Source organism: Protobothrops mucrosquamatus, unplaced genomic scaffold (assembly GCF_001527695.2).
Source record: "Protobothrops mucrosquamatus isolate PMUCROS unplaced genomic scaffold, P.Mucros_1.0 scaffold_89, whole genome shotgun sequence".
Taxonomy (NCBI): Eukaryota; Metazoa; Chordata; class Lepidosauria; order Squamata; family Viperidae; genus Protobothrops; species Protobothrops mucrosquamatus.
In genome coordinates, this window is record NW_015386165.1 from 972,377 (window position 1) to 998,715 (window position 26,339).

Genomic DNA, 26,339 nt, shown 5'->3' on the forward strand with positions numbered 1-26,339 from the left:
TGCTGATGATTTAGGCTGTTCAGCAGAAAACTTTACCTCTGGTTGTACCCCAGCCCAGTCTAGCATTAAAAATAAATAGATGTTTTTTAAAATATCTCTTTCATTATTTTTAAAATAACTTTCCTTGGCATGCTTCTTCTTCTTCTGCCTGCTTACGATATGGTAGGATTAACTTTAGTTAATGGAATTGGAAAGTTATGCAAGGACCTGTTTGCATCTAAAAAGCTGGAACATCCAAATATTGCTACCAATATTAGAATAACCACTGGTCACTGGGAAAGGATTTCCTACTTGGTTTTCAGCACAGCATCCATTTCTCCACTGTGTACCCCAACCAGTTTCTAATCACCTTTTGCCTAAATGATCAGTTAGAAAATTATCCCCTCTCCCCCACATATATCTTTTATTTCACAGGAAATTATTTCTCCGACCTTATTACTCTGTGGAATACCAGCTGTTTAAAGAGTTTGGACCTCCCCCTGCCACTGGGAGACAGGCCAGACGATCCAGTCAGTGTAAATTGTGATAGTTTGGCCAAGCATTTTGTGGATAGAATTGTTCACGTCTTTTCCAGGTTAGAAGCCAGTTGGAAGAATCTATTGAGATGACAGAAGTTATATCATATGGTGTTATTTGGAGAATTTTCAGCCAGTGAATCTCAAGGAAGTAGACAAACGTGTCCGCAATCTTAACTGTGCCAATTGTGAACTAGATTCCTGTCCCTGTCCCTGTTCCTAAACAGCCAAGGAGGAGACCGGTTTTACATCATAGGGCAATTCATCTTTGAGAAAAGGGGAACTACCAGAAGTCCTTAAATAGACATTGGTTCACCCATATCTCAAGAAACCATATTTGGATCCAACAACCTTCTATGATCACTTACTAGCTATTGATACTGTCAACCACAATAACTTTCTATACTGCCTTTGTGGGTTGGGAGTTGGAGATATTGTAGTGATTCTGTTTCCTCCCCACTGAAGTGGTATCTATTTATCTACTTGCATTTGCATGCTTTTGAACTGCTAGGAGGGCAGGAGCCAGGTGAAGACAGGCACTCACCCTGCCGTGCGATGGTCAGGTCTTGAACCCGGGCTGTCAGCTTTCCAGCCAAGAAGCCCATTGTCTTAACCGCTGAGCCATCACATATATTTCAATGCCTTAAATTATAACTTAACATAACTTAAGACATCAAAATATTCAATATTTTCAAAATTCAATAAGAAAACAATGCAACAATGAAATAAAGACCTTAGGCCCCTTCTGTCAGCCAGGGAGCCATAAGGCATTCACATTGGGCAGAACTACAATGCCAGAAAATATGCAGCTTTCCGCTGGTTAGAACTGCATCAAAGTTCCATTCCATAGAGATGTTTGACCAGTCTATATAGGCTCTGAACTACCATATTCATACCTGTTTCCAATGGTCTCATTTCACTAGAGTTTGGCAAAGACAAGTCTATCTATCTTGCATTTGGAATGCTTTGTCTAATCCTGCCAAAAATAAATCCAAGAAGGGGATGGAATATTTGCTTGTACCAGATGGTGATGAGACCATCTCAAAGTTAAGAAGTATTTGTTTGGTAATGTTTCTGACTGAAAATTAGAAAGGTCATCCTAATTTGCACATGTCCCACCAAGCACAGGTCAAAATAAAATATATCCAAATATAACAATTTAGTGATTAAATAAATGCAAGTATTTATTTTAATTCTGTGTCATATACTCAGTCATTTTTTAGAACTTCTAAGTACCATGCACCACTATTCAGTATCTCTTTATAAAAACTACAAGCACGACAGCAGGTTCAGAGGGTGGTTATGAGATGAATGAAGATTGTGAGAGGTTGGATTCTGGATAATTTATTATGTAGAACTTCAGGGTACAGTTCTCTCCCCATCTTGTTAAATATCTAAAGTCACCAGGGGAGATAATCCACTAATTTGATGTCAAATATCCACAAAATGCTGATGATACCAACTATATAGTATGTCTTCAACCTGGCCTACTGGGAGATACAGTGAAAATCATGTCCCATTTCTGGAGGCTATTAGGGTTTGATGGAGAAAAGAGGATTCAGACTCAACCCCAAAAGATCAACAGGCTATTAATTCAGAGCCCAAATAATTTCAGCGCTGTAGCATCTTTGTCCGTGATGAAGATATGCTCCCCAGAAATGGTAGTCTCACAATCTGGGGTCCTCCTGGATTCATGGCTCCTTCTTGAAGACCAAGTATAGGCTCATAGCCAGAAGATTGGTAAATTTCTATGTGAGATGTTCATCGTCTTCTACAGAGTGCACAGCTCTGAGAAAGAGACACATGGAGTGGTGAAGGAGAAAGGGGACACTCATCTAGCCAGCCAGATCAGACAGATCTGGTGATCAGTGGGTTGACATATATCTCAGCCAAGCTAATGCTCTGTCAAATCTAGCAATTAAAGCCAGAAACATTTGAATTTGTTGCACATAAAAGTTAGAAAGGAAGTAAGGAGATTCTTACATGTGTTCATTTCCTCTACAAACTTCAACTACATATAAGAGAAAGTGTCTTTTTCTAGACTCCACAGTGAAATAGCTTCTATTGTCAAACAAAGCCTTGAGATTTTCTCCTTATCAGATTATTGCAGTTCACATCTTTCACTCAATGAACATTTAATGTGAGCACCTAATATTCTTTTTAACTGTTCACTCTTAAAAATATGACATTGACACATCATAAAATTCTTGACAGAATTCAAGCTTCAACACAATGAAGGATTTTTTCTTAGAAATGCAATCATACATCTTTTTCATTCGCTCATCTACTACCTGTGAAGTGTAAGTTTTATAAGAGCTATGCACCCTTCAAAAATGATTTGGATGAAGCACTTTGAATCTTATGCAAATGAAGCTCCTCTCTGCTGTCAATTAAAACAGACCACTTGTTTCAAGCTTTCATGTGCTGCTTTAAAAAAATCTACTCATTAAAGTTAGTGCAACTTTTGAAGTGTTACAGTAGATGGATAACTGCAAAACATTAATAGGCAAATCTATACTGACATAAACAAGGAAATTATCTTATGACACTACAACATGAACAAAATAATGATCAAGACCAAAGCATTTAATGTGCCTTTCTGTATTTTTTTAAAAAAAAATGTATTTGGATTGCTACATTTATCAATATAGTACTACACAAATGATAACTGAATAGTCAATAAGTTAGATATAAAAATGTTTTTGCACAGGGATGTTAGGAAAAATGATATAGCTGTGAGTCCTTGTGATTTAGAGTCCTAGCCCAGGCTGAAGGGGAAGAATTAGAGGTATAAATCATACTTGAGGATGTTTCAGAATCGGTTTCCTTGTATTGATATATTTATTGCTAGGATTCTAAGGTTTTCTGAAGCTACCAGAAAACCAGTATTAGAATCAAATAAGCTGTTGACATATGGAAATAATATGACTAAAGCAGGCCTTCAACCTTTATATAAAACACCATTCTGTGACCTGTAGGCCTCTCACTGACTACTTAGCCACAAAGTCCTTCTTCTCCTCTTTTAATCTAATAAATTTCTAATACATCTCTCCCTTTTACACAATATTCTGACTACTCAGCTCTTGAGCCCCATAAGTACATATTTAAATGTTACATATTCCATCCCCAAGGAGGGTAAAATCTATTTTACTGACATATTTATCCTAATAATAAAGTAATTAGGTGTGAGGGCTATTTCTTGCATAGGAGAATAATTGGATATTGGCCAAACAAAACACAGATTAAAAACCAGGCCTCCTCCGTGAAAGAGAGAGATTCCAGCTCACTGAATACAGTAGTGTGGCTAGGGGAAAAGATGCACAAAAATCAATTGAACATTGATTTCACTATATAAAGGACTTGCTTTTGATACACAGCATTCCTTGAATTCGTTCATCATGCCTTCTTTGCTTTTCTGTAATAAAACACCTTATCAGAAATTCCTGGATTGTGGTATGCCTAGTTTAATTAATTCCAGTCTAGCCTGCTGAGCAGACATCCAACAAGCTCATTAAATGACTCTTCTTTCTCATCCCTAGGATACTTTGGTGTAATTTATGTCTTTCTTTTTTTTTGACATGAGCAACCCAGGGTGGGAGTCTCCTATTTATACACAGAAATGCATTTCTTCCAGATCTTGCAAATGGAAGTTATGCTGTGGGATGAGCATCCAGTATCAAAGATTCTGTCCCGTACTTCTTGATCAAACAACATTCTAGGTCTTGGATCCTTGGAAAAAGTAGACCCATGATGGTAGTCATAATTCCTTTTTTGCCTCTTAGGCTAGCAAAATTGTATGGAAGAATTTAACCATGAACCACTGGCAAAGCTTTATGAAGACAACTCACTATGGGTTATTCAACTAAGTTAATACTGAATAGAGGGGGGGGAGAAAAAGCTCCATTAGAGCTTTATGAGGAACTGAATTTTCCTTCACTTGCATTTTGAGCATTTTTACAGGGGCTCCAACAAATCTATTGCTTTGGAAGAACTTGGGAATAGATTATTTGAGGGTCCACCCAATAACCCTTCATAAAAGCAGGATAATTTTTGTTATGTTATATTAACAGATCTCAGGGGCATGATTTGATTATAACATCAGCTGCTGAGCTCAGTTAAAATGTACAGGATGCCAGAGAATGTGATTTATGCCACCTGTATTATTATCCAGTTACAGTGATTTTCCCTACTGCTAAGACAACAAAACACATGAGTATTCATTTTTGTTGCTGTTGATTTGCAGAGTCTTCTTCTGCTAGATTTATATTTTATCTCTCTTTCCCTTGTACTACTTTCATTGGCTTTGATGGCTTTTGAAATGCTCTTCTAGATTCTTTCCTCTTCTTGAAACTTTTACTTCTGGGTCTAAATACTAATGACTGGAAAGATGAGATTGCTATTATGAGTAACTGATGGCTCTTACATTCTAATTTTGCTATGATTTTTTTTTCCTCAGTGGAAGGCTTTCATTTAATGAAGACTTTCCAACAATTTGAGGTCTGGAACTGCTTCAGTCTCTGACCTGTTTATCATCTATATCATCATGTGTATAATTTTTGCTAGAGTATATTCTGAAGCGATAAAATGAATAAAAGCATCCACAACTTCATTCTTTTTCCATGCTTTGAGTGAAATTCATAAACTACATTTTCTTCATAATAAATTATATTCCATAAGTTCATATTCTTAAAAATCTTCACAACTCAACTTGAATGAAATTCCTAATGCAATTGAAAATAATATTTCCTAAGGTCCAATCATATCGCTCTTAGTATTATTAACTCATGATTCTGTTAGCAAATATTAGAAAACAAAAGCTTCAAAGTAAATTGATCTGTTTAAAAAATATTTGCTATTCTGAGGCCATAATGGATCATTAAAATAAAGATAGCACCATAATAGCTTTATTAGGACTAACTAGAAAAATGGTTCTTTTTTAAGTAAGAAACAAAACTGAGATGGATTAGGTTGTGGGAAAAGAACTTAGTGATATAGTAGAAAAGATCCTATTTGAATCAGGATGCAATTTCAGAAAGGTAAAAACTTTCTTAGTCACTGATAAAATCAGTGTATGGCTTATTTAAAAATAAACTATTTTTTTTATAAACCTGTCATGAACCAATTTGTTTGTGACAGGTTGCCACAAAATTCATAGTCTAAAATAAGAAATTATCAATTCGGACAAACAAGTTACGGAAGATTAATCTTGTTAAACCCTCATGGGCACACTAGTAAATATTTATGACAAATGTTGAATTGTTTGCAATTCTTTGCAATCCTATACATAAATGAAAGTACTGAGACTAGTTGTGACCATTGAAGCTATGCTACTGAATTTTATATAAAAATCATAGAAAGAATATTGCTATAACCACAATAAAAATCCCAGTTAATTTATATTATCACAGTTACTCTCTGTTCATTTTGTTTTGTATTATTCATGTTGTTAATTTGCTTTTGGGTTCTGCCTGTTATTTGCTGGTACTTAAGACTCTGAGAAAGCAATACATTTTGGGTCTCTAGGCAGAGTTGTGTAACAGTCAAACAGGCCATCATACTGTTGATTTAAAAAAATAACAAATATTCCTTTCATTTTTGTTAATCATTTTTGCGTAATTAAATAGGCAACATATTATTTGATTAAGTTCATAATCTTATATAAGATTTGATAAACATAAAATGTTCTGCTTAATAGGGATGTGCAGAGTTTCAAATAGGTGCTATCTTTTAAGAATGCTTTCTTCAAAGGCTCCTTCAAAGGCTGACTCAAAATAATGGAGAGATAGGACCACACTGTTTTGCTCTAACTGATAAATGAGCCTTCTATGTATGTCAAAAGTCTCATTCATCCATATGAGGTGATCAATCAAGGGACATTAGTCTCACTTTGATATGATGAATCTCCTCTCCAAAGCAGAGATGTGATCCTGTCATATTTTAGCTTGTTTAATATTGCTAATTTTATAATTAAGATGGTCATATTGGATTTTTTTTTTTGCAGGATTTTTTTCTTGTCTTACTGACAATACTCCATCCTAAGATCTACTGCAAAAGATATATTAAAAAGTAAAGCCTCACCAAATGGAATCCAACTCCTGTCTTATCTTTTAGGTTTTCTTGAAAGAAATACAGAATCTTGTCTTATGAAAAGTTTTATGATTTTCAAACCCAGTTTACAGTCCTGGGATTTTCTCATTCCAGTGTTTACCAGGTCAGACCCTGCTGAGCTATTTTTATGATGAATAATATTTGGTAAGTGCTGCCTGTAACACATATACTAAAAGGTATATGCACATTTAAGAAAATGCATAAATACCAGATTCCTATTAATAACAGGATAGATATCAGACTACTCAGAGGCTTTAAATAAAAAAAAATACAGCATCCAGTAATTTGTAGCAACACAGAATGAAATCATGATTCAAGAAAAAAAAAAGATTTATATGGCTTTTATACCTCTTAATATAATCACCACCAGAAATTAGTACCTCAGAATCTTATGAAATGCATCATATGCTTTGATCACCCAAACAAAGGGGATCACTGAAAAAAAATCTGCTGACATAGGAAAACATTGCCCAGTATTTTGTAGCTTTCGAATAGGTAATAAAATAGAAATACGAAGTACTTCACTAGGGCTGATAAAATTGTTCAGTTTTTTTCTATCTGTCAGTATAATTCATACAGATGAAGCACCATTAAAGGATTAACCAAATATCAGTCTTTTCTTATTGTTATCCTACTTAAACAAAAGGGGAGAAGATCACATACATTTTCTTCCATATTACTATACTTTGCTATCTGTATTAAATGATAATCAACAAAAGAATAACCTTTAATATAATATAAAACACAAAAGAAACAAATAAAAATGAAGTGAAATGAAATGAAATGAAATAAAATAAAATATAGTCCTCATTTAATTACCACAAAGCAACTCTGTGACTAGGTGACATAACTGTTAAGTGAGACATCATGTATCTCACTTCTGCCACCGTTGTTAAGCAAATCATCTGCGTTCATTAAGACATCATGAGACCACAACAGATTTACAGTCACATTTCTGCCATGGTTGTTAAGTGAGTCACCCATAGTTGTAAAAGAAGACATCATCTGATTTTACTGCCAGCTTCTCCACTGTTTCTGCTTATTGGAAGTTGGGTGTGAAGCACCAATATCTCAATTTTGTGATTGTAGGATGCTGCAGTGTTTGTACATATGAGGACAAAGTTACTTTTTTAGCATTGTTGTGTACTTTGAATGGTCATTAAACAGGGAGTAGTTAAGCGATAATATAGGTACCAACTATAAGCCTACGGCACGCTTGCATGACAATCAATTTTATTTAATTTAACCAAATTTATTTCCAAATACACTTAGGACTACATAGGACTAATTTCCATCTCAAGGGTTCACCTAGTGTTGAATAAACATTCTGCTAAAAGAGATGCTCTTTTCCTGCACTATGTACTATGGCATTGGTGGGCTGATATGAAAAAGCCAAGCTGATTTCCTTTTCAACAATAATCTATATTAAGGTCTAACAGCATTAATTTTCACCCAGATTTTTATAAAGAGATGTGATGTAGTCAATTCTATTTCTGTTTTCCTCACTAATGTTTTTTTACATTATCTAAGAGACATTATCTAGCAAGTCCCAGCATTTTCTCGCCTCCCCTGTATCTCAACCTGGACATCTGTGACATCAAAATACCAAGTTCTGACCACTTTTCCTCCAGAGATAAATATTTTCCATTGCTTTCAGCTTCTGGGCATCCTCTATTAAGATCATCTTTGCTGTTCTGGTCATGAGTTTAGCTATACCTTCTGAACCACTCCTGTTTTTCATGAGATACTGCAAAATTTTATTTCTTACAGTGACATTACAAATTTTCTCTTTCTATCATCACTTTCTTCTCTAGCTCACCCTTAAATTGCTTATTCTCCCAAAATATAAATGTACAAATTCTATCAAACAGGCAGAGGTTTCTTCAAGCATAAATGTATGTGAAAGAGGGATGCAAGAAAAGAAGACTGGGCAGGGAAGAAATATTTGAGTTTGCTGAAGTGGCTAACTTATCCAGCTATGCATTCCTTTGCATTTATATTAGTGTGGCTGATGCTGCTGAAATAATTTAAAAATACATTATAATTTGAATCTATTTTATAACTGAAACTGCCTGCTAGAACAGTGGCAATACTGGGTTAGTCTAATCTAAGATGAACTGCACTCACCTAATGTTTAGCCCAGATATCAGCTGGCCACAAACTTCATTGTAGAAGGAGATAATATGGATGATTAAGTGGTCTTTCAGGAAATAAAATCACTATAACTAGGAGTCACATGGGATAGTATCAGTGCTTAAAGCTTCAGATATACCTGAGGCAATGATAGGGACTTGTCACAAACTGTATGAGGCTTTAAGCAAACAGCTCTAATCTAATCAGCTCATTATTTTTCTACAAGAGAATGATGTCATATTTTTATATTAAATATAGAAAACAGCCCTCAACATTCTAACATACAAGCATAGTCTTCAGTTTTTCTCCCTGAACTTATTTAATAGATTGGGAGAAGAGCTTCTCACTTGGAGAGCTCTCCTCCAAGAGTAGGGACAGAACCAAAACAATGGAATAAACTACTACCTCAAGAGAACTTTTTAGCTGGCAGCTATCTTCTGTTTCTGCAACTGTGGCTAGTGAATTTAGTAATAAGTCTTCAGAGCAAGTCAAAAGGTAGACGTTCCACTGCATAAAGGTAGGATTGACTGGAAATGGGACAAAGATTCTCCTAATGTAATCTATATAAATAAAAATGTAAATGTTCGTTTGTTCAAAATCTTAAATCTCTGAAAGTTCTTCACCGATTGCTTTGAAATTTTGACACAACGTTGCATTCAAATACGCGCGTGTTTTTATACACCTACTATTATATAGATGTCACACCTGTGACAGGTAAAAACATGCTTTTTTTGAAAAACAGCGCCATCTGTGGGCTGAGTGAACGAGAGCCACAGCAACGCGTGGCCGGGTACAGCTAGTCCTAATAAAATAGAATGAGTACTTTTGGGAACGTTTTTTTTGTCTGGATTAACTTGAAACACTGACATCAATCTAGCAGGTCTCAAAGTACATTTCTCCTGTCAACTTTACAGCCCAAGTCCATTCTGGGAGGTTTGCCACATCCACATTCCTTCTGCTGCTTATCCAAATGTTGCCCTGACTGTGGCTCTTCTGCCTGTCTCCCAAGGGCATTCCCACGTACCATAACATTATTTGAGTTTATCCAATGTATGTAGAATTTCAACCTGGCCCTTTGTAATTAGTTAAGTCAACTTCTAAGGAGACATTCTGCACATTTTGAATATTCTGAGGAGCTGGAATAGAAGTAGTCTTCTAGAGCCTGTTTTGTCTGGGAAAGTCACCAGCCCTGTGCTCCAATCTGAGAAGAGGGGCCCTTTATTCTTAGCTACATTGGTGAAATGATATATGAGAATGACCTTGGAGATGGGGAGAAGAGATGCTGCCTAGGGAACAATCAAATAAAAGAGGACATACTCCACAGCTGCATAATGGGCAGAGAATCTCAGAAAGAAAGGAACTCCGGGAAACATGATGCGATGAACTAATTCCATCTTCATGTAAGGCTACATTAACTGACTCTCACAAGCTTGATGATCCAAATCTCCCGCCATCTCTTTTGAAGACTGAGAAGTTAGAGAGTCTCCTTTCTGAATTTTTTTTCTTTGCCAGTTATGCAACTGCTGAGCTATGCCCTCTCTCATCTGATCATTTCCTAGGCAGCATCTCTTCTCCCAATGTCCCAAGATCATGTTGTAATTGGTATCTATCAAGCTGTTTGACACTAGCAGCAGTCCAGGATTTTTATCATAGACTACTTGTTCTGAGAATATGTGAAGAACTTCTAGGAAACTTCTCATATTAAAAAGCATTAGAGGTATTGTTGCCTATTCAAACGTTAAAAGGTTCTTTTGTGGGGATCTGGGCTTAGAAGCCATACTACTTTTTCCAAGTCAGCACATTCAATTTGATAGGGCAAACACTGACTTAATAAAATTGCTTTCTGAGAAATCCATTCCCTGTTATTTATTCTATTTAAGAGACAGCTTTATTTGTGTAGATTGAAGTCCATGAATACAGGCTATGATCATTGCAATTTATAGACAGACCATTTTTTACTTAATCCCTAGCCTGGGAGCTCTTATTCAATGCAGAGTAGTTCTTAATTTACTGTCATGGACACTATTTTCCATTAGATAGGTGATAACTCTTACCTGATTCACAAAATATAACCAAGAAGTCCAATAGTTGTGAACTAAGCTGGGAGGTTTTAAAGAATTCATATAGGTTCCAAGGATTTTGAAAGAAATTCAGGTTTAATTTGTTCAAAAATAGAAATCTCTGACCAAATTACTGTATATATGCAGTTAACCCACATTGCATTACAGCTTCACTGTAATAACTGTTATAAATTACAATAGATTTCTCACCACAAACCAAGCCAAAACTGCTATGCATTATTTCTCACAGGAAAGCACTTACTGTTCTGGAATATTCATTTCCAAAAACAATAAACTGGTCCAGAAAATCTGGGTTGGCATGCTTTGGGAAGAACATCAGAATACTCCATGTACTTTGAAATACTGCAGTACAAGAGCATGAAGTTTTCATATTCCTAATGATATATTGGGAGATATCTTTTGTTCTTTCCATAATAGATCCCACATTTTTAAACAGTTAATTGCACAAACATGGACAATTACTAGAATTTATAATGGATTATTAACTCTTCAACAGTTTTAAAAAACATTTTCTTTAGCTTGTTGATGGAAGAACTGATATCATTATCCCAAATTCCAAACAGACTGCACTCATAATATGAAAAGACTCAAAATAATTGTGGGCCATACAAGGAAAAAAAATGTGTACACTTGTAAGCTCTAGCACACAGTTGCCTCAAAACGTATTAACAGACTTTTTTCATTGGAAATCCATGGAATGATAAACGATGCCAATGTTTGAGTTAAGCTACACATAAAACAAATGGTGTCAATCTCTGTGTGTAAATGATTGAAAGTCATCAAATTTTATTATACCATATTATATGTTGTTTTGAACAATAGTGTAGTGTTGATGGTAAGAGATAGGGTTTTTTATATGAGAGACAATATCAAACGTTACATTGTCATGTTTATAGTAAATCTGAATGGCTGTATAGCACAAGTATTACTCTTCCAAAAGTTATTACTACTGAAGTTTTAAAAGTAAACTTTTATATCAAAACAGTCTTCTCATTTTCATCCTTTCTCCCTTGTAAAAGACAATGGCTGCAATTCAATGTATGCTATTTTGGTAGTAAAGCTGGGTCTTTGGTAATAAGACTTGGAAAAGATAAGAAGGGAGAGGAAAAAAGTGCTTTTTGAGGCACCATAAATGATTCTTTTATTTTCTATTCTTTTGCACATGAACTATTTTTTTCTGAAAACTTTCTAATATTTGTTAAGAATTACAAAAATACAGTACAAATTGTTGCTGCTGGAGACATACAGCTCTGATTTTATATCTAGCACCACTATAAGACGTGAAATAGATGATCAGAGAATCATTATATTGGAATAATTCCACCAATTTTAGTAGAATCATGTCAGTATAATGATCAGTGGGTGTTTTTTTTGGGTGACTTCTAGTATGAAATTACATTACCTAAACATTTATTTGGGATTATATTTTGAACACGTCCATTGAGTCATATACTAGAAATGCTATTCTTTTTATACTAATCGAAAATGTTGCTTTAATGGAGTTTAGTTCTGTTGTTTGAGTTGCCGTTTGATGCCATGCATGCAGGATTGATAGGCTCATTTGAAAGTGAAGAAAACACAACTGTTGTGTTCAGTGCTTTTTTGTAAAAAAAAAAAAAAGGTGCCGGAACTCACACACGTCATACAACCCGCCTTGCCTACCCTACAAGGTTCCATCCCAAAAAGGTGCCTGAACTCCGTTCTGGGCGTTCTATGAGAAAAAAAAGCCCTGGTTGTGTTATGTAACATCATCAGCAGGGAGATTATTTCGTTTGGTTGTTGGAGTCTGTTTGCCTTTTTAAAAACTTATAAATTGGCTTTCTTTTACAATAATGCATTTCTGGCTTCTCTATTATGCAGCATTTGGATACTGCATTGCTGCTATTCTGAAGTTTCCCTCTCTTGCCAAACTTTAAGAAATATGGAGGTTTCCCTAAAATAACAACTTTTGGAACTGCTGTAATATTTTCAATGACTATTTCCCACTTTCTATTCACACAACTATTCACTCAAATTAAATCCTTAAGTGCCAGTCCTACAAAAATGTTAGTTACCTGTACTTACATAATATATATCAAGCTGATGGCAATGCTGAAGTTCCAAGTATTAAAGTATTTTGGAATGTTAGCCTTTTTTTTAGCCCATTAACTAAGTATATATGGAAGGAACATTAACAAAAATCAAACAATGCTCTATTTAACTTACTTAAGGAGGAAGAAAAGAGAACACAGAGAAGCAGCATTGTAAATAAGTGTAATATTAATCAGTAAAGTGCAAAAAAAGTGTGACTTTTGGATATGAACATCCTTGACTTTCATAATTCTTAAATACTTTCTTTTAGTCATTTTGCTGATGTGTGTTCTATTTTAAAATCAGAAAGATAATGGATGTGCTTCTTCAACAGTTAATTGGGTTTTATATCAGAGATGTATCACCTCAACGACAGGTTGACCTGGTGCTGGACTTTCAACTTTCTCTTTCATATCTACTGCCCAAGGTGAGAAGGTCAGTTTTAAGGGAAGTACAGAAGATTGCTTGATCCCCAAGAAAACATCCTGAAGTCATAACAACATTTGTTGCAAGCTATAATCATTTTATTTTCTTTTCACCATTTTAAAAGGAGAGACAAGCTATGATGTTGCATGGATTTTCATTAATCAAGGGCAGTTAAAATGTGAATGAATACCATAAATTAATATGTGGTGCTTTTTTTCCTAAAAGATGTTTATTTAGCCTGTGTCGACTTCCAGTGGCAAGTATGTACCTGATGATATCAGTATCAATGCCTTATGTTAATAAAGTATTCATTTAAAAAAGCATTTTTTTTTAGTTTAGTTAGCTATAATGCAGAGGAGAGACTACAGCTAGTCCTTGCTTAACAATCAGTTTACTTAGGGATTGTGACAATTAGACCCTCTTCCTCTCCAAAAAAGCTGTGTATGATCCAATTCCAGAATTCCAATGGTTGCACAAACATGACCTGCATTCAGTCCTGCATTCACATGACCACATTTTGGGCATTTGGTAACAGGGTCAGTTTATAGTCAGTTGCAATTTTCCTTTGTCATGTTTTTGCCAGTTTCTGGCCTTTTCCCAGCAAGGGAATACATTAATTCACTTAACAACTGCCACATTCAATTAATTACTGTGGTTTTGACTTAATGACCACTTCAAAAAAAAAAGGTCATAAAATCAGGCCTAGTCATAAGAATGCCATGACTTAAATTCTCGGCTTCATTATACTTGCAAGACAAGGACTACCTATAAATCATATAGATTTTTTTTGTCTATAGATGCATTGTTATACACATGGATAAAATCATTTATGAGGAGTCCTTGGTCCTCTCTGAGCTTGCTTGTTTTCTTGCAGACGTTTCATTAAGCAAACTAGGTAATGTCATTAGTGCTAGTAGCTACCTAGTTTGGGTAATGAAACCTCTGCAAGAAAAATATCAGCATTGATGATTTTACCTAGTTTGGATAATGAAACATCTGCAAGGCTTAAGCAGTAGGCTGAAATAAATTGGATGGAATATAACAGGTGGAACTGTAAAGCTCTTCATACAGGGAGAAAAAAATGTAAGATAGAAGTATGGGGGGGTCAAATGTGGATTGGCAATAATTAATGTAAAATTAATAGCAATAGCAATAACAGTTAGACTTATATACCACTTCACAGCGTTTTACAGTCCTCTCTAAGTGGTTTACAGAGTCAGCATATTGCTCCCAACAGTCTGGGTCCTCATTTTACTGACCTCGGAAGGAGGGAAGGCTGAGTCAACCTTGAGCAGGTGAGAATCGAACTGTTAAAGTGCAGTCAGCTGGCAGTCAGCAGAAGTAGCCTGCAGTACTGCATTCTAACCATTGTACCACGGCTCATAATGTACATGTTCTTGTGACCTTAGGTTGAATAGGAGCCAGCAACCTGGTGTAATTGGTAAAAAGGCAAATGCTGTCTTGGAGTACGTTAACAATATGGAGTCCATATCATAGGAAGTAATTCTTCTTTGTTGTGATCAGGCCCATTTCTTTAAAGACTAAAGTATGGAAAAATCATACAGGAGAATCTCTAGTTATATGTTCGCTAAGAATTGGCAATGACTTGATGGCACATGATCAATCAAATCTTTTTATAAATATCAAAATTTAAGGAGATGTTGCTATTATAAAAATAAGAGTGAGTTTCTTTTTATACACATATTTTTCAAATGTGTGTCAAACTGGCATTACTATAATTTTTAAAGAATACACTGTCTTTAGAACAAAATAGGATAATCAGTATATAATGTAAATTATTTGCATTACCCAACTGTAAAGCAATATTTATGCAAATTATAAGACAATATTATTCTCCAATTGTATGCTTCCCATTGAAAGGTTTATTTTTGTACCTGCCCAACAACAGAGAGAATAAAGCATGAGATAATAGCAATAGCAATAGCACTTAGACTTATATACCGCTTCACAGTGCTTTACAGCCCTCTTTAAGCGGTCCTCATTTTACCGACCTTGCAAGACTGGAAGGCTGAGTCAACCTTGAGCCGGTGAGAATCAAACTGCCAAATTGCAGTCAGCCGGCAGTCAGCAGAGGTAGCCTGCAGTACTGCATTCTAACCACTGTGTTACCAGATATCTTTCCAATAATAAGGAATGAATGGAGCTGGAAGGGACCTTGGAGGTCTTCTAGTCCAGCCCCCTACTCAAGCAGGAGAACCTATACCGTCACAGACAGCTGAATGTCTAGTCTCTTCTTAAAAATCTCCAGTGATGGAGCGCCCACGATTTCTGGGGGTAAGCTGTTCCACTGGTTGATTGTCCTCGCTGTCAGGAAGTTTCTCCTTAGTTCCAGGTTGCTTCTCTCTTTGATCAGTTTCCAATCATTGTTTCTCGTCCTTCCCTCTGGTGCTTTGATGAACAACCTGGGCCCCTCTGCCTTGTGGCAGCCCCTCAGATACTGGAACACTGCTACCATGTCTTCCCTATTTCTTCTTTTCTTTAGACTAGCCAAACCCAAGTCCTGTAGCTGTTCTTCGTATGTTTTAGTCTCCAGGCCTTTGATCATCTTAGTTGCTCTTCTCTGAATTTTTTTTTCCAAACTCCCAGCATCTTTTTTGTGATATGGTGACCAAAATTGGCTGCAGTATTTCAGGTGTGGTCTTACTAGGGTTTTATAAAGCGGTAATAATACTTCGCATAATCTTGATTCTATGCCTCTGTTTATACAACCCAGGATTATATTAGCTTTTTTGGTTGCTGCTGCACACTGCTGGTTCATAGTCAAGTGATCGTCCACTAGGGCTCCAAGGTCCTTCTCAGAGTTGCTGTTTTTAAGCCATGTAAGGAAGATGCTGACTGCTCTGTCCTTCTTTAAGAAAGCAGAAGTCCACACTGAAAATAAATTGATATTGAAATCCACAGAAATGGTAAAGTAAAATAGAGACTATTGAAACTTATTCTAGAACAAAGGTCCTTTGAATTAACTATCTTTATAAATGATAATGTAAGGACAATATATTATCCTTAGAAGTGGTGTTAGGGAAGCACCGATTCATTTCTCATTTTTTGGTCAGAGTTACATTCTCTTGGGGAAAATGGTTGGGAGCTGCATTATACTCAAAGAAATTATTGGACAGGTCAAAATTAAAAGTGGACAGGCTTTTCCTTTGCCATACATGTTTTCCCTCTGTTCCCTTCTGTCTACCCCAGAGGTTGTCAAAGGAGCAGCAGACCACTAATCAATGACCCTAAGTTTCCCTGGCCTCATTGTGATATCGAGAATATTAGGCAGAAATTAATGACCTTTCTGGAATTGGCACACATTGAAGACTTGGGGGGGGGAAGAACCTGTGTCCGAAAAAGGCAAGAAATAGAGCATTTTGAAGCAACTGTGAAAAATCACCAAAAGAGAAAATAAAAGCCCTGCATGGTATAAATTTGCCCAGCTCCAAAGTAGAAACCTGTTTCTCTGTACAAGAATTTAATACCAGAAACATAGCCTAAGGACAACATTTATTGTGAGGTAATAGCTGAGAAAATTGGAAGCGCTTGACTTCTGCCATGAGGCTCCAGGGACATTATGATTAATACATAATCTCTTATAGCTGTTGTTAAATTATAGTTTAATTTGTTAGTAAGGTTTTATTATTACTTATGAAAAAGCAAAAAAAAATTGTTATAAACTTCAAGACAGAGGAACTCTCTCATTAGTTTTTGTAATTTAAGGTGCCAGTTTGTGAACTATTATAATACTCCATAAAATTTCAATGACTTGAACAAACATAAAAGAATATGCTTGGGTTGCTTTTCCTGTGTGGATATAAATAAATAATGTATTTGTGAAATCCTTATAAAATCCCATACAGCATGAAAAACATACCTATTTAGCATCAATTGGAAAGCCAGAATATAAACGGAAGAAATCAATCAATAAATTTGCTATTATTTTTAAAGGATAAAAGATATTAGCTACTGGTATAGCCCAAATATTTGCTGTTTAGAATGTATCATCTAACACAGTGGTTCTCAACCTGTGGGTCGGGACCCCATTTGGGGTCGATCTACCATTTCATGGGGGTTGCCAAGCAAGGCTGTCCGCCATTTTTTTTGTCCGCCATTTTTCCCCCCTTTTCCGGCGGGTGCCTTACCTCCCTTGGGCTGGGCCAGCTGATGGTTGGCCTGCTCCGTCTCTGCCGCTTGCCAGCTACGCCTCGGCTGGCGCAGGGGGCGGAAGGACGCATGCGTGGCACTCCCGGACAGGGAAAGTCCTTGACTTACGACCGGTTGGGTAGTCCTCGACTTACGACCGGTTTAGTCCTCGACGTACGACCGGTTTAGTTCTTGACTTACGACCGGTTAGGGTCACGGCATTAAAAAGGTTGAGAACCACTGATCTAACATATGACTTTGGGCAAGTTCTACCCAACTTTTTGATACTAAATTCTAATCCTGTAAAATGATTTACTGTACTTTTGGTTACATGCAATAACAAGGTGCTATAAAATAAAAATGATTTCTGCTCTATAGCAAAATAGAAACATTGGAAAGCATGATAGAAAAATACATTGAAGTAAGTCTTTAAACATGTGTTTAAAGTTTTAGTCACTCTTTCTGGATAATGACCAGGCAACCCTATCTGTATAGGTTTTATTTACAATCTTAGAAACTGGAAAGAGAAGTAATTGTTTCCTTCCTGGCTTCATTGCTCAGATATATCTATAGCAACTTTTTGAAACATAATTCAAAAGCTATGTGGACTAAAAGTATTTGCAGAAATAAAACTTGGCATTCTCTGAACGTTTCTTTATCAGAGCTAGTTCTTTCCAAATTGGGAATAATAATCAGAAGGTAGAAATAGTATGATAACTTGCAATGAATTCAACAGCCTCAGACCTGCAATGTAACAACTTTTATAGGGTAATATTATATTACCCAATGTATCTTTTTTTCTAACTAGTCTAGTTGATTTCCCAGTAGTTCCATGTGTTAATTCTAACTACAGTAACTTAAAACACTAGAGAGTGCTTTTCTGCAATGAAAACTACTGCTAGCTGTAGTTGAACAACTTATCACCTTTGTCAGATAAAGTACTATTTCCCCTCTGTGTTTTATCCGTACATGTTTATGGACAAATAAAACTACAGTATCAAAACTGCTATCATTAAACATTATCCCACTTTCATGGTTCTTTTCTGGCAACGGAGATTCTGAAAACTATAATAATTATAGAGGTGAAACCAGCTTTCTCATTCAGTTTTAGATGCACAAAGTCATCTAAAGTCATACCATGAGTGAATGTTAGACTAAGAAGTAAAAAAGAGACAACTCTGAAGAGTGCAATGAGAAATTTTTGTTGCAAGGAAAATTAATGGTTGTGTCCCTCAAGAGTCAATCTCAATACAAGGGTATCTTTTTAGTTTTTATATCATATTTGGTCACCTGAAATTACTGTGTGTATCTTCAGATCTCATACTTCCCAATAATCTTCATTCATAAGCTTCTCAACAGATGCATAAAAGTTTGTAGTTTATTCGTGGATTGTACACTAGCAGCCTTGACTCAGTCCCTTAACATTCTCAAAGCCACTAACTTTTATTTAAACCTATGGGCCATACTAAGGTAAGCTATGGTGCTAAAAATACCCAAAGAGTTTGCATGAAAATCAGTGCTATGCTAAAATCTGCTCATAAGATCTAAGATAGTCTTGGATTTCCCATTGCTTGGCAATACTAGTACAAGTAGATCACTATTAAAAAAAAACCTGTAAAAGAAGAATAGCTCATACTGAGTGAAAAGCAGTGTGGGTGAATATGGAGACTGCAGAATGTTTACAAACTGCATCTCAATTGTGTTTGGCCAACTTCAACTATATTAGCCAGCTGCATTTTGCTTATGCAATCTCAATTTATATGGTTAGTTTATGGTGAGCAGGTTGTTCAAAAGCAAAACAACAACAAAAATCTGAGCTGAAGAAAGTGTTCTGTGTGAACATAGACATCTTATACTATGCTCCTTGGAAAAAGTCTCATAGAAATAATAAGACTTCTGAGCAGAGATGTATAAAATAGTGCTGATAAACTGTGGAAAACAAGAGAAAAGTAGAGATGGTAATATACTAACTTACAATCCTTGGGCATCAATATATTTGGGCAATATGCAAGTAGACATTGTTTTTTCTCTGGATAGGAGATATCAGTAACACTGCAATCTTATACAAGTTCTGTCTAGAAGAAACTTCTGCTGATGAATGGTTTTTAATCCCAGATAAAGTGTTACACACAGTTATTCAAAATAAACTTCATTACATGCTATGAGGACTTGTTGACTCCTAAATAAAATCCACATTATTTGTTTAGTGTAGGGCTCATTTATCATTGACTTATTTTGGAATAATTAAGCACAGAATCACACAGCACTTCCCCATATTTATTATATGATAATGCTTTAATCATCTCTCTCACACACAAAAGAAAACTCCTAGAGTAAGAAATTAAGTAAAGATGGAATGGCTTTGCCCCCTTTCCAAAAGTGCAGTTTATATTTCTGTATATGAGTTCCTATGGGAAGCAGTGGGGATACAGGTCAAGCTGTAGAGTTTTATTTAATGCTCACTTTATGGTAACCTTGAGAGTATTTTGAATATTTTATGAAAAGTAGAACATCAGGAGATTTGAGTCTGTGGAGCAGATGAAAAAAAATGTAAAAGTAGTACAGGCAAAAGTCATAATAATTAGAAGTGCAAAAATTTGCAAAAGAACTGGGTTAAAAATAAGCAGGTCATTAAGCTAACTAAACACAGAACAAACACTTCAAATTAAAAGCCAGAGAGGAACAATATCTCTCAATCAAGAACAACTTCTTATAATCTGGGTGGCTCCAGGTGTACTGTATGGGGATCCACTGGATCTCAAGCCAGCCTGATAAAACCATGGGAAGCAGTGTGATGGATTGTTAAGGTATATAGGGGAACAGAGCGGACATTGCTTCAAGTGCGACTTTGGTGACATGGTGGTGGGTGAAGTTCGCTTAGGGAGCATTTCGGGGACCTGGCAGGCAAATTCTTCCCCCCCCCCGCTCCCCCAAGCTGTCATCCCGGCCTTTCCCCACCCATTGCAAACGGTCGGCCAGCCCCTCTTCCCTCGGGCGGTTTAAATGATAAACCCAACGGGTCAGAAAGCCTTATATTGTAACGGCATCGCACATACCACGGTGTTTTTCATCATTGCTTTGATGGTGAATCCATCGCTGACCTGCTTCTTGGTTCTTCTTGCGTGTCGCAGCGGCTCCTGCAGCTGCTGGGGTCTAAGTTTGGGGGGGCTTACACCCTCTTTCTCTGCCACCATCTTCACTGCTGGCGGCGGCTGCTATTGATGCACGTGGGATTTGAGGTCGGAATTTTAACAGGAAACTACTTGGGTACGTCCCTTTGCATTTGCTCCCTTCACCCCTTGGTTTAGCCCCTGGGAAGGCTCCTGTGTGGCTTCGAGGAAGAGGAGGAGGGGAAGGGGGGAAATATATGCCTGTTTCTAACACCAACTCGCTCCTAAGGAATCGGTTGCTGGGCAACGTATCAACAACCTGCTGCGGGAGCCCAAGGATTCCGCCCTTGTCGGAAACCTCGGTACTGCTGAGTGGACTCGATTTACATACGCATGCGCAATCGGCGTAACTGAAGTCACACGACTCCGGGAAGTCACAAAATATAGTAGCTGAATTATTTTGCCCTCAGTTTACAAAATTGGGAGGAGAGGGTAGCGGCGTAGCAGGGTTCAGACAGGCGTTAAAATACGTGGAAGGCAGGATGGACGCTCGGTCGCTTTTATTAGTCTTGTGGCCCTCTCTGACCTTGAACTTTCCTATGTACGGTTTTGTTCTGAAAACCAAAAGTAGGTTCTGAATCAGAAAATGTGAGCGTCACTGGTTCCATGAGGAAAAGTTACCTAGTTCGGAAAGCAGAGCAAATTAGAGCGATGAATTGACTATCCCCATATATAATATCCTGACACTTGGAAGGATTCAAAACTTTTTTTAATTCAAAGTACATTTTATGTAAAATTCTCGAAAATGAAAGGCTATTAATTCCATCCTGCGCGTTTCTGACGAGTAAATTCTACTGACATTCTTGGGATCGTTCTCAACCAGCGTATCTTCTCATTTCTTGCAAAAAAACTAGGATTGTGCACGCTGGCGATATTTCATTTGTTTATTTTGCAAATGAAGTAGTTGTAACCCGCCCCAGTCTCAAAAGACTCTGGGGCACCTACAACTTCAAACAAAACAATAATAAATCCAAATGACCACCATAAACAAAACAAGCACTAAGAAAAATTACGTATCAGCCCCACACTTGATCCGTTAATGACTTCTATTTTAATCGGACTGGTGTTGCTTTTATGGCGAGAAAGCGAAAAATTGCAAAGTAGAGCGCTGTACTGTATAAATAAAAAAAGATTTTGCGTTATTTTAAATGTTACTCATACTGTGAACATTCTGCTTTAATATGAAAATAGTTTGGTCTGATGGACTCTGAAAAAAATAAATCCAATACAGAATAACCGTATTTGTTCTACATCTATTATAAGCTGATGGGGAAAAAAACCCCAAAGGAAACAAAAAATAACATCCAGGGAAGGAATTGAATTCATTTCGCTGCCCTTTTAAAAAGCGTTTATTCCCTTAAGACTCATTTCTTCAATGGCGTGGAAGTCGGCAAAGAATTAGTTCTAACCATGCTGCAGTCTCGTTTTATTACGAAAAATATTGCGGTAACGCACCGAAAAGGATGTGCAATCTCCATCTCAAAGGGAGGAATTCTACCCGGATCAATGCAGAAATGAGATAGTCTGCCTTGTGCAGAATACGTTGTACCGAAAGAAGACAGTCGGGGCTGCTTGAAAGATACATTTGGTTCCCTGTATTACACGCGGAGTACTCCAGTGCAGGAGGAAGGTGGAGCACTCACTACATTTCCCAAAGCGCTTTGTAACGTGGCTTTGTTCGCCTGCGCACTGGGCACCTTACCGTCTCGCCGGCCTGCAGGGAGCGTAGATCCTCAAGTTCGCCTTTTGCAGTTCGAATGTGAACAGATCAGGGTTTCAGAGCGCCCCCCCCCCTTGCCATCAGTGGCCATGATCGGTGAGTGAAACCCGGATGTAATCCTTTCACATACACCCCCTTATTTTGTGCGGGGAGGGTGCGAGATGGCGGAAAGGAAAGTGAGGTTGTATGTTTACTGCACAGTGCAGCTCTACCTTTTTGCACACGGATATGATATGTCGGGTCATTCCAGATTTGGAAATCCCACATTCATTTTATAGCTCAAAGGTTACCCCCAGGCGCCCATTTGCGAATTTTCGAGATATTCCGATATTTTCCGAAGGCAAGGTGAGAAGGAGAAAAAGGGGACAAGGGAAACCCACATTTAAGTGAAAGCAAGATCTAAAAGTCGTACGAAGGAATGTGGGAGGAGACTGTAGCTATTCAGATTAGTTTTTGCGTGACGTTGTCGTATCATGTGGCACTGAGTTCTCCTAAAATGATCTAATCCACAACATATTGTATTGCACGGCTCCTTCCTTGGGACCTCTTGACTACAGCAAAAAGATCTAATAACACTAAAGTTTGTTGAGAGCTTGATGGCTTTTGTGTCACCCGCCCTTTTTCAAAACTGTTGTTCTTTATTGTACTCTTTATATCTTGTAAAAAAAATATCCCATGGTCATGTGATCAAAATTAAAATGCTTGGCAACTGGCATGTGTTTATGGCAGTTGCAGTGTCCTGGGGTCATATGGCCTTCGGACAAGCAAATCAACTGGGAAGCCACTTTCACTTGTGTTACTAAATTAACAACTGCAATGATTTACTTAAGAACTGTGGCAAGAAAAGTCATAAAATCGAGCATCATATATAAGGACTCATATATAAGATGCTTACCATATACATTTTCTAAAAGAAACAAACCTAACAAAGAATTTCAGTACAATACTATTTGCAGTTCCTTATAAGTAGGTAACATTGTATTTGGTGATGCTTGCTCCCAATAAGAATGTACAGAATATTGAACAAAAGTAATGGGTTCATGGGGTTGTTGGATACCAATGAGCTCACTGTTTAACTCTCCCAAGTAGATTTCTCCAGATAATTTCAAGCAAATACTATTTTTAATGGTTCTTTTCAGTTATTTTGATTCCTTTTGTATCAATAAGAATATATTTTCTTTTTCTGCTTTATCCTCAGTGCTTTTTTTTTTTAAAAAAAAATCCTTGTGGTATTGTGTCAAGGTATTAATTTAATAGCTAAACAGCTTATGCAATGATGTAATGTAACATAAGGTGGATGATGCAATGATAAGAATGACTCAGCAGGAGTCTGTATCCCTTTAAGAGCCTGAGTATGAAAGGGAAGGCTTTGCTGGAGTGTCTCTCCTCGTTTCCTGCTGTAACTGCTGTGTGTTGGACTTTGCTATATTACCACGTGTATGTATATTGTTCCTGGTGTATGATATTGTAGATAGTGTAAACCACCATTTAATATAGACCACCGTTTACTGTATTTACTCCTGGGTTACCTCAGCGCAATAAGACTGCTCTGACATATTGTCGGTATGTTTAAAGGTGTACTTTTGGATTGAATCATAGATTTGAGTTTAATCAGTGATTATGCTAAAGTGGACTGAAATATCTGAAAAGTATTCAATTCAGAGCAACTGTTGTCTGGCAATATTTATTTGCTTCTGAATTACAGTGCTATCTTGATACTCAACTGCTTTGAAACTCATCGAATTTGGTACTCAATGCATTTTGATGTGAAAATGTTGTCCCGGCACTCATTGTTTGTTTGGTACTCAATGCACAAGCTAGAACTTGTTAGTGTTGGCTGCCTTGTTACTCACTACATTATTCCTTATGGGAAAATGTGTTTGGTACTCATTACACCTCCTGGAACCAATTAACAAGTACTGAGGTACCACTTTATTGGTGTAAACCCTGTGCAAATACCTCTCAAAGAAACTCTAAAAACCATGTTAGAAGTTAACATGGTTTTTTGCCATAGGGCTATAAGATCTGAGTTACAATAGTTTGAACAACCAGTAGATGTCAGCAGGTAATTATTGTGGTTTGCCTCTCACTGCTGCTCTCTGTTGCTCATCTGGATTTTTGAAACATTGTTTTCTTTACAATACTATCTTGAAGTATCTTCCACAACTACTATGGAAATATTAAATGCTATATATGGACTTTGTCAGTGTAATGGCTGCCTTTATTTTTGTTTTTGCCACTATCTTTATTTTCAAGGGAATTTTAAAAAATCCGACTTTCAGAAAGTTTTATTTACATATATTGAAGTCTACATATTGAAATACAGACTTACCAGCTGTTGCATTTTGTTTATTAAGTGTGACTTAAGTGTTATCCAGAATAGAAGTTTTTGCTTCCCTATGTATAGCATAGTGGAGAATCATAGACCATCCACAAACTTCTATTAAGTGGGGTCATCACTACTTGCTCTGTTACAGTATAAATTAATCTAAATAATGCAAGTATCTCTGATTGAAGAGACAGTTCCTGGAAGTATCATTTTACCAAAAAAACAAACCATGGAAAATCCCAGATTCCAGCATGCAGCATAAGATCACTTGTCAGATGACAGGCCAAGGAACTTCATATCTTCAGCCTTCTTGGAAACCATTGTGCTTTGTCAGCTATTATTTGCACATCTGTTTCCTCCATAAAGAGACTATCTCAAATGAGTGTTTTAGTCTGATAAGATGAACATTAAAAGCTGTTGCATGCTGTAGAACCCATTTATTCTAGATTATTTCTGAAAGTGTGAGAGATTGCTTAGTGTTTCTACGTATAGGACCTCTCATGTGACAAAGAGCTCTCCCGGAGATGAATTAAAATATACATTGCAGATATTTCTGTCAAGCCCCACAAATTCCAATGCTATTGAATAAAGTGGTGGATACCAGTCAGTTTAGCCAGGAAATGGAGGAACTGAAGAACTCAGATCCTATTTTATTTACCCACAATGCAAGATTAATAAAGCAGTTGTGGTTTGTGATGGTTTAAAGTTTAACATAATTGTGAATGTAACCATCTGAACTTTATTCAACAAGCATGGCTTAGCAATGTAAGAATGAGGCACATCCTCCATTTCTTGATGTAAACTTTGAATGGCATTTATCTTACCTAGCGATATGTTTGTGTTTTGAAGCTTGCATTATCACCAAAGTTAAGAGCAGAGTCTTAAGATAACAGTAGGCACGCACAATCTGTTCCCCTGAATCTATGTGTACAAATTTCCCCTGCTCATCCCATCTTTTTAAACTTAAAATAAGAACTTATATTGCCACTAGCCTCAACCAAGAGATTCTCTAACCTCAACATTGAGTTTAGAAACACTGTTCCTGATCATGGCCATTAACTTTGTGCTCTCTTCTTGTTAGGTTCTCTTGGATTTTAATATTCTAATAAACTGAAATAATTCTGGACACACTGCTTGCATTTCTTCTATTTCGTTGAGTTGACAGCCTCTATGGAATTAACTCGGTAAAAACAGATGCTCAAGATTTCAGAATAATTATATCACAAAAAGCTTCATTACTTGATTAGGGCAGCCTGGTGTTCACAATTTGATTTTCAATGGTCTTTCAAATTACTCCTAGTCTCAATAAAAAAAATGTCAGGATAAAATAAAGCAGTATTTATTGATCTATAGGTAAGACATTTTAAGACATTCAAGATATATCTAGCAAGCAAGCATACAGGTAGATCTTTAAGGTTTTTTTTAAAATTACATGACTGTATCTTCTCAACATTTCTTTTAATTTTATATATGCAATTACACTTTCCTTATAAAGATTCTGTTGTGTTTTGGAAAGCCTAGCTGATCTCACTGTGTTCTTGGAGGGAAAATAAACTGAAACATTAGGTTTTTTTGCTGCCTTGAATTGACTTTATAGACATACACACACACACACAGAATCCATGACCTGTTGAGTCA

The 26,339-nt window shown here is 36.6% G+C and overlaps 1 protein-coding gene across 1 annotated transcript in view; it reads right to left on the reverse strand.

Annotated features, from left to right (window-relative positions):
- PACRG (parkin coregulated) overlaps positions 1–20,748 on the reverse strand; it is a 248,350-nt gene extending 227,602 nt beyond the window's left edge. The window contains exon 1 of the mRNA XM_015814601.1: positions 20,539–20,748. Coding sequence (XP_015670087.1) covers positions 20,539–20,676 — 138 coding nt within the window. The 5' untranslated portion in view covers positions 20,677–20,748. The remainder of the gene's footprint in view (positions 1–20,538) is intronic.
- Between the last annotated feature and the right edge of the window lie 5,591 nt (positions 20,749–26,339).